General features: G+C 35.7%; 1 protein-coding gene across 1 annotated transcript; it reads right to left on the reverse strand.

Annotated features, from left to right (window-relative positions):
- Positions 1–2,075: 2,075 nt before the first annotated feature.
- LOC120143517 (ninja-family protein AFP3-like) lies at positions 2,076–3,651 on the reverse strand. The gene has a single exon (XM_039157822.1). The coding sequence runs from the start codon at positions 3,345–3,347 to the stop codon at positions 2,268–2,270; it is 1,080 nt and encodes a 359-aa protein (XP_039013753.1). The 5' UTR covers positions 3,348–3,651; the 3' UTR covers positions 2,076–2,267.
- Positions 3,652–10,123: the final 6,472 nt, after the last annotated feature.

Raw genomic sequence — 10,123 nt, forward strand, 5'->3', positions numbered from 1 at the left:
AATTGGATTATAAATATATATCATTAACAATATCAAAATAATTATTTTTAAAATTAATTACTTAAATTTGAATTAATTAAATTATTTATTAAGGTTGTTTTAAAATTAATTTAATTTAAATTGAATTTTTCTCATATCTAAAATTGACATGATTAATTTTAAATTAAATTTTTATATTAACAATAAGTATCATAATTATATGTTTATTTATTATTATATAAATTTTGTATAAGAGAGGAATTCACTTTAGTGATATTGTTTATATATTATTTATTAACATTATAATTGTTATTACCCATTATCCAGTATAATAACACTTTTATGGTTTATATTTGTTTTTAATAAATTTTTATTTTCAAAATAAAATAATAAAAGATTATATTAATATTAGTATATTAAAAGATAACTGTAAAATATATAAATATAATATTTTAGATGTATTGTGATTTTTGAGTAAGAGATCACGCCCGCGACAGTCGAAACACGTTACGTAACGTCCGCAGCATCCGCAATCGCATCCGCAACGGCAATTAGATACTATAGGTTGAACTCCTCTCGGTCCATAAGGTTGGGTTATTAAAGTGTGCACAAGTCTCGGAGGTGAACGCATTTATAAAACATTTGTACTTGTTTTGCAATAAAAATGAGCAGGTTCCAAACCAGAAGATCTAGATGGGTCCGAGGCTAGAAGTTTTGATAGTAAACATGATGGTAAGAATGATTGCAGGGCAAAGATATTCCTCGGCTCCTGACGGTGAAGCCGATGAAGAAGCACAACGCGTCATCAAGTTTATCAAAGAATTTTCGTCAGTGGTAGCCACTGTTACAGCAGTTTCGGAAGTGGTTCCGTTTCTAAAATGGATGGATAAATGGAGCAGCCAAGTGAAATCCATGAAGCGTATTTCAACGGAGATGGAATCACTTATCGAAACTTGGATTGATGTTCATAAACTAAAGAAGCCTAAAACAAGAGCAAACAACAACGACCAAGATTTCATCGATGTGACGCTGTCGAAGATAAAGGATGATGTTGAGTCCATAAACGGCCATAGAAGCGAAAAGATTAACGGTATATATATTCTATATGTTTTTACATTAATCTTTTAGTCTTCATTGGTACATGGTTCCATGATCCTGATCTGGGGTTATCCTTTTGCATATTCTAGATGCTAATTGCAGCAGGTATTGAAACCACAGCCATTGCAATTACTTGGATTTGTCCAACTTGATGAACAATAGACATGCCATGAAGCGTGCTCAACAAGAGCTGAACCTCAAAATCGTTCTAAATTGATTCATAAATTTTAAAACATTTTATATCAATCTTTAAACTATTAGTATCATTCCATTTTAATCTTTTCGTTAATGTGTCATTAACTACACTGGTTAAAAAGAATTTGATTTGTTCTTGAAGGTCATGAGAATTGAATCAACGATCTTCTAAAATATTATCATGACCTTTAAAACATATTATTTTTTAACCAATAGAGTTAATGACACGTTAACAGAAAGATTAAATGGAATGATATTGACTGTTTGAGGATTGATATGGAATATTTCAACGATAACATAAATTACCAAAACTTATTTTTTTTGAATTTAATGAGCAAAAGTATACAAATATGAAAGGTAAATGTCCATTCCAGTAGTTTATCCTATTTTGATTTAAAGATTTTGAATTAAATAATTTGATATTATATAAAAGTAATTATATACTCCTATTATAGAAATTTATACCTTCAATCCGATCCGATAAAATAAAATTATCTTAACTTATATTAGAGTCTGGTTTTATTGGAATACTATTGTATTACTATCCCTAAACTCACTTATCATATTATTAACATATTTCGGAAGTTAATTTTTCTAGAGACACTGATATTGGTTAATTGACATGTTCAATCTCATCTAATATTTTTCATTAAAAAAAACAAAACTTTAAGAACACTTTCGTTGTCAGCACATTTTGAAAATGTAATCTTTCTATACATTAAAAAAAGAGCAATTATTTCCATAGTGAATGGCAAAAGATATAAAAGAAGCCAGTTAAAAGAAATAAACTAAATGTTCTTGTTAGTTACCGCAGTTAAACCTTTTCGCAAGGGAAGGAAATGACGAGTCTCGTCTATTCAGTTTCGGGAGAAAATGCGCCATCGACAAATATACAACCCATAATTTGCTACCCAGATTTCTGCAACTCCCACGCTCTAGAAGAAAAAATATGAAAAAAAAGGGGCCTAAAGACCGTGCAAAAGAATCAGGCATGGCTACATTTGTTGTATAGCCGAAGGAATCACGGTAATATGTCTCAGAGGATGTGATACATCATTGCCACCAGCATGCAGCACGAACTCTGCCGGTGTGAAGGAGCTTCCATGGCAGACACAGATGATGCTGACCTCCGATTTAGAATATCTGTACAGAAATCCATTAATGGTTTTGCCATGGGGTCCATTCCCCGTCGTTGAAACGCGAGGCATGTTACGAAGGATGTCATGAATAGGAGGAGTTTGGGGATTTGGAAGTTTCCCGATCTCCCCTTTATCGGCATCTTTCGTTGAACTTGTAGTTTTAGTTTCAGGTTTGGGTGGCGCTTTCTTCAGATTCATCCGCGGCGCCTTCTCGATGCCGTCATTGCTACATTTGTCGATGCTTTCAGCAGAGTCCATTTGGTGAGAGGTAGTGCCTGGATTAGAAGAGCTTTGAAGATCTGAAGCAATGGAGGAACTATACGTGGAAGATCCGTTGGACCCAGTTTTCCTATTCCGTTCATCTTTGCCGTTATTCTGTTCCGAATCATATCCGTTTGCATTATCAACATGACCCGTTTGTAATCCGCCATTCATCGCAACCTTACTTGCACCACCACCCCAAGAATAGGGGAACCCGTTGGCGACCGGGACAAATTGGAGATGAGGGTACGGGTACGGGACCCGCACCGGGAAAACTGGGTACGCCAACGGATTATTTAGTTCGGCGTTTAAATTAAGATTTACATCCCCAGAATATTCTTCAACTTTGTTCTTCTTGCATTCTCTTTGTTCCGTTACATCGTCATCGTCGTTCTCTTCGCTTCGGAATTCACCGTTGTGGTGGCATCTCTTTTGCTGCTTTTCTTCTCGTTTCTTCTTCGCTTCTTGTCTCCTTAAAGATTGTATCTTTCGTTTCATTTGCGGATCAAAAACCAAGCTTTCCCCGCGATCTGCAACCGGGATATCATCGCGCTTTGATTCGTTCTTGACTGGCTTTAATTTCTCGACTTTTCCAAAGCTTCCTCCGATTGATAATCCCAGTTCCAGTTCAATCTCATCCTCTCTTAACCCCATAATCGCACACTTATTTTCCATTTCGAAAAAGAATGCTAAAAACTCGAACTACAAATAAAGAAACAATAAATAAAATATAAAATGTGCTCTTTTCGTACGGGCACTTGCTTTTGTAATACTGTTTGGATTCAGATTTTCAGGGAGAGAAGAGACAGGAAAGGACACGTGTTGAGGTGGGAGAAGAGGAGATATTCGGTTGGTGTTGACACGTAAGAGAGTTTTTGTCTGTTAACATATTTTACGGAAGCGTTAAGTAGCATTAAGGCCGGGTTAGCACTAATTTTTTTAAACGCCCTCAATTAAATCCTCGTTGGCTTTCCTTTTTATCCCAAGTTTCCCCCATCAGAGTTAAATTTAGCGGCAAATCGCTGATTTAGTTATATAATTAAGAAGAAGGAGATGGGAGGATAACACGTGGCCCACGTGCATGAGGAGGTGAGGGACACGACACGTTTATGGAAATAACAAAACAGTTTGGTGGGGGACCCTAGCCGATTACGCAACGTGGCGGCAGATCTCGTTGTGCCTGCGAATCTCGACCGTTGCATTCTGAAAGTTACGTCACGGCTTCTCGTATATGAAACGTGTAAAATCTCGTAAGGGCAGAACCGATTTTCCCTGCGTTGGCATTGTCTATGATTGCGAAACGTGGCTGAACTGGTGCCAGTGCATTACAGCTTAGTGGGGTCAAGTTTGCTTTTTGCAGCTTTTGGAGGGATTGATGAAGTATGCCTATGTGGACCGTACCTGGAGTTCGTACACGTGGCAAGAGATTATTTGATGAAATGTGACACTTGGCAAACGTAAAGGGTTCAAGAAAGAAAAGTTATTATGCGACGACGCGTGATGATGTGTTATCCCAAAAGTAGATGGAGGATTGTAAGGTGGAGGGAGTGGCGCATGAATGACACGTGGCAGTGCAGAAGGTGGAGCAGTGGAAATCACGAGCTTTGTCAGAGTGGAAATTAAAAATTTTGAACAGAGGGTTTAGGTAGGGCATTGTTTTGAAAATCGGATCGGATTGATCGGTTCAATCGAGAATCGTTGTTTAGTCCGGTTGAATCTACACCGGTTGAACTGTTACTAGTGAACCGGCCAGAACCGCTAAACCGTTTGAACCAGACCGGGTGAAAACTGGAAAAATCGGAAAACATCGAAAAATTTTGTTTTTTTTTTTAAAAAAAATTAAACCAAACGACGTCGCTTGTTAAACGAGCCAAGTCGAACTTGAGTATTGCTGAGATCGACTCGAACTTGAAAACTTTAAAAGTAAGCTCAACTCGACTCAAACTCACGAGCTAAAAATTATCAAGTTCAACTCAAACTCGAAATATAATATTAAAACTTGAACTCAAAAAGGCTTGAACTTAAAAAAAATAGAAGCTCGATTGAAGCCTAAAATTCGAGCTTAATTGAAGTGAAAAAATAGTTCACTCAATGCTCACCAAAAGGCTCCATGATTTTGAATGTCAAATTACCTCTATTATTTATAGAAGTTAGTTGTGATGCTCTTCTATGTTTCTTAGTCATGTAGGATTGTTTTGTTCTCATATTTTTACTCTTTAGACTTTTGGGATGCTTTTCTATGTTTCTTAGCCATGTGGGATTATTTTAAAAAAAATTAAACTAAACAAATATCATTTTGTTATGATTTTTTAGCCCCAAAATTATTTTTTAATTATAGTTATATAATTATATTTATTATTTAATATGTTTTACCTTAAATATTATATTGTAGTTAATTTGAATCATTTTGTTTTACTTGCTTTTATTGTTTTTAACTTATATATGTTATGACTTGATTTTAATATGACTTGTGATATAAAAAATTATTTTTTATTAAATATTTTTGGTATTTTTATTTAATTTTTTAAATAATTATGATGTCGTCCGGTTCTTCCGACCGGTCGGACCGGTTCGACCGGTTGAACCGATGAACCGGTATCATGACTGGTTTGCTAACCGGCCCGATTCTGAAAACCATGAGGTAGGGACGCGCTCACGACAGCTTTTTTAGTGATCGAAAGGACATGTACACTGACAGTGAAGCAAAAAGGTTACGACTAACATTTTTAGGATGCGTTTGGTTCACGAAATATAAGATTATCAGTAGGAATAAAAGATTATCAGTGGGAATAAAAGATTATCAGTGAATAGGATTACTAGGAATGTCGTATTTTGTGTTTGATTGGTTTAGCATGAATGTAAGATTAACATGTTTGATTAAAGGAATAAAAGATTATTGGAATGTATATTTAACTAAATTGTCTTTATTATATATTTATTTTTTTAACAAGTTAAAAAATATTTATATATTTTCTTTAAAAATATAAATTCATAAAATTTATATAATTTTCTTTAAAAATTCAAATTCATAAAATTTATATAATTTTTTACAAAATTAAAAATATAAAAAAGTTTAATGATAGGGTAAAATTTTATTTTAACCTCTGAACTTCATATAAAATTTTAATTATTGACTTTTTTGTAAAGATAAAATAGTTTAAGGATAAATTTATAATTTAACCTTCGTAGAATTTTTATTATTCAATGACAGAATAAGGAGATTTTTGAAAGGATATTTTTAAGGGCATTTTAATCCAAAACGCCGGTAATCCAACAATACCTAAGAAAATAGAGGTAATGACATTCTCGATAATATACCTCAAAAAATCTACTATTGATAATGTAAGATTACTAAGAATAACATTCCCGGCCAACCAAACGAGGGAATGTGGATTCCATTCTTATGGGAATCCCACATTCCCCCAACCAAACACACCCTTAAATTCTAATTATTAACCGCCAATGATGGACTTAGAGGGTGGAGAGGAGAAAAATCGTCGCTCAAAAATTTAAAGATGATGATTTAGAAAGTATAATATTAATATATGAAAGACATGAAAAATAAATTAATAATATATATCATTTTAATTAATAGCAACTATAGATGACATGGTGAAATGATTCATAGAATAATTTTTCTTAAAAAAAATTATATTTTTAAATTTTAAAAATACTAAAACTTTTCATAAATGTTAATAAATATAAGAGATTTTATTATAATGTTTCAACACGAATAAATTCACATATACCTTATAGGTAAGAATGCTCAAACCCTATCATCTACACAAGCATATCACTCTTTATCATTGGTTATAATCCTTAAATTTCATTTTATTGAAAATTTAAACAAAACAAATCTAAAGTGAATATCGTCAGTTGCTAACTTCCATTTCCTAGTTTTATGAGTGAAAATGAAATATTAAGTTGTTTGGTGTAACCGAGAAGGTTATAGCGTCATGTATATCTTGATTCCGGAAGCCAAGTCTTGTACGCTGTTTCTCACTCGGTGCTGGTGGTGATCAAAGCAATCAACGCCTTAATCCGGGGGTAATTGAGCATGCTTTAACGTCTCAGGCCTACTGCTAGAGAGAAGAGAACCTTATCGACTTCGGCCACGCACGAGTAGGGCAGACAACACTACAAGCCCGATTGTGAAGATAGGGCCATATTCGTTCAGCCCTGCATGGCAACCTCGGCCAGTAGTCTTTACTCAGTCCAAATATTATTGAAAGTTTTTTTTAATAAATATTTACTCTAAAATTGTGATGTAGTAACATGATTGAAAACCTGATATTTATATATGATACGTTGAATAAATAGTTATTGTCAAAACCGTCTTTCGGTTGGGCCCCGGAATTGGGCTTCGACTTGAAAAAATGTGGATTGGAGTTGCCACCGATCATTTACTTTACGAAAAGTGGGTTGATCGGGTACCCTGTCTCTTACTTGATCTGCATCTTACCAGAAATATGTCGGGCTCGGGAGTCGGTTACGGTCAAGGAAGGATTAGCACCCTTGAACCGCCCTTTCGGTACTACGTAATTTCCAGTTGTCTTTAGTTAAGAAAAATGTAAATTTAAATTAAAAGGTAAAATAGCGATCCAAATCACTTACCTTAGAATACTTTAATTGCCCTTAAAAGATCAAGAAACGTATTAAATAAAAAATGCAAATAAAACACATAAGATAGAATGGAAAAATAAATGAAAGAGGGAAAAAAAATATGTATGAGGGTAATAACAATAACAAAGATATAAACAATGGAAAAAAAGATACATGTATATATATAATAGTAACGAATAAAATAAACATATGAAATAAATAAAGGAGGAAAGAAAAATAATTAAATATGTACATATAAAATGGTAATTTTAAAAAACACAAAGAATATATGTACGTAAATATCCAATGTAGTATTAAATAAAACGAATAAATGAAAATAAATATACATATAACAATAAATAATAATAAACAAATATACATGCGTATATATATGATTATATTAGAAAAAAAAAGGAAAAAATACATATATATATATATAATAATATAAAATAGAGTAAAAAGATAAAGTAATTACAAATGAAGGATTAAATTAAAAAAAATGTGAAATAGGGGGCTAAATCAGAAGAAAATCGGGGTTTGGATTCGAATTAGGGGGTAAAATCATAAGCCTGCGAACAAGAAGGGACCAAAAGTGGGATTATCCCACTTCCAAACGGAAACACGCGGATCCTGCGTGTGGGGCGGGTCAGCGCGCGGGTCATACATCGGGTTCACGGGTCACATTTATAAGTCAAAAATTTGTTTTAATATTTCATTTCTCCTCTTCTCTCGCTGAAACGTCCCTCCTTCCCCTCTCTTCATCCTCTCCTCTGTTCATCGAGGATGAAGAACACAGCCGTGGGTCTCGATGAACCCAGAACACGGCCACCGTACGCCGCCTCGCCGCCGCCGTTGATCGGCGACGTCCGCCGGTCATCGGCGGCAAAAGTCAAAAAGTTTAGTTTTTTTCGAGAGATTTCGACGTGCTCGTTCCAAAAACGAATACAGTTTTCTCAAAAACCAAGCCTCAGGGGGGTAGATCTAAGCTCAAAGGCTCCGAAGAAACATTCTATCCCCACATGTTCATCGGCATTTTTAGCGTTTCTTAAGTGAAAAGAGAAAAAAAAAACAAAGGAAGGTGAAGCAACAAACAACCATACAAGACGACCACCAAAAGGTAAGAACTTTACCTACTGTTCTTTCGAAAATTTGCAAAAGAAAGGCTCCGATTTCGCTCTATATGGCTAGTAATTTTCTGCTTGTATTTCGTATCAACCGTGTCCAACGTTACATTAGGGATTACATGCTATTTATAATATTCAAGCCACCCTATTTTTGGGAGTTTGATTCCTAGTTAAAAACTAACATTTGCTATTGGTTTGCTGTTGAACTGAGATAATCGGTTGTGGGTTGTTGTTTCGTGCTCTCCTTGCGCCGAAAGAGTCGGAATTGGTGGCGTGCAGCATGGGGACTTCGAACGAGGAACGACGCTCTAGGGTTCGGCTTGGAGACTGATGTAGGTCACGTGTGCTACTGGGCCAAACGGGATGCTTGTGTAATGAGTCATGGGATTTGAAACGTTTGTACTTGGGCCTATACAAGAGAAGTAGAATGTAAATAAAAATGTATGTACTATAACTTATAATATCATATAATAATACTATATATATGTTATATTTTGTACGGACGAAAGCAAGTGTCATCAGCTGCCTCTCTTTGCTCATTATCGTGTAACGAAAATAGAGCAAAGATTAAAAGACACAAATTTCGTCCATATCGAATATCCTCTGACACAAATTTCGTCCATATCGAACATCTTCTGTCATAGAGATCTGACGTTGAAACTGGTTTGTCAATCACGAAATGACATCCTCGTCGTGAGGTTGAGTCAAAACTAGAATATTTTGAGCACGAAATCCTTCGTTGCGAAGACAAGCTCAAAGCTTTTGACAAGTGGCCTCTGAATCATCTTCTGGTTCAAGGTACTTCGTCGTGAAGGTGACCCTTGATCTAAAGACTGTGGCGTTGTGGTATTACAGATGACTCCTTCGTCGCGAAGTTGGGTCAATCTGTTTGTGAAGTTGGAATTTGTATATGGCTCCCTCGTCGTGAAGTTGAGCCTGAGAATTGGATATCCTTCGTCGTGAAGTTGAAATCCAAGTATTGTTCTGAGCCCAATATCCTTCGTTGTGAAGTTGAAATTGACTCTGAAATTGAGAAATATTTGTTGACAACCAACGGTCCCTTCGTCGTGAAGTTGAACTTGCGTTGTCTGGAGTCCAATATCCTTCGTTGTGAAGTTGAAATTGACTCTGGGATTGAGAAATGGTTGTTGACAACCAGCGGTCCCTTCATCGTGAAGTTGAACTTACGTTGTCTGGAGTCCAATATCCTTCGTTGTGAAGTTGAAATTGGCTCTGAAATTGAGAAATGTTTGTTGACAACCAGCGGTCCCTTCGTTGTGAAGTTGAACTTGCGTTGCCTGGAGTCTAATATCCTTCGTTGTGAAGTTGAGATTGGCTCTGAATTGGAGAAATGTCTGGTGACAACCAGCGGTCCCTTCGTCGTGAAGTTGAACTTGCGTTATCTGGAGTCCAATATCCTTCGTTGTGAAGTTGAAATTGGCTTTGAAATTGAGAAATGTTTGTTGACAACCAGCGGTCCCTTCGTCATGAAGTTGAACTTGCGTTGTCTGGAGTCCAATATCCTTCGTTGTGAAGTTGAGATTGGCTCTGAATTGGCGAAATGTTCGTTGACAACCAGCGGTCCCTTCGTTGTGAAGTTGAACTTGCGTTGTCTGGAGTCCAATATCCTTCGTTGTGAAGTTGAGATTGGCTCTGAATTGGCGAAATGTTCGTTGACAACCAGCGGTCCCTTCGTTGTGAAGTTGAACTTGCGTTGTCTGGAGT

Source organism: Hibiscus syriacus, unplaced genomic scaffold, assembly GCF_006381635.1.
Source record: "Hibiscus syriacus cultivar Baekdansim isolate YM2019G1 unplaced genomic scaffold, ASM638163v2 tig00110858_pilon, whole genome shotgun sequence".
Taxonomy (NCBI): domain Eukaryota; kingdom Viridiplantae; phylum Streptophyta; class Magnoliopsida; order Malvales; family Malvaceae; genus Hibiscus; species Hibiscus syriacus.

What these genes read in the sequence shown, in the direction of transcription:
- LOC120143517 (XM_039157822.1), bottom strand. Translation starts at nt 3,347, where the DNA reads ATGGAAAATAAGTGTGCGATTATGGGGTTAAGAGAGGATGAGATTGAA.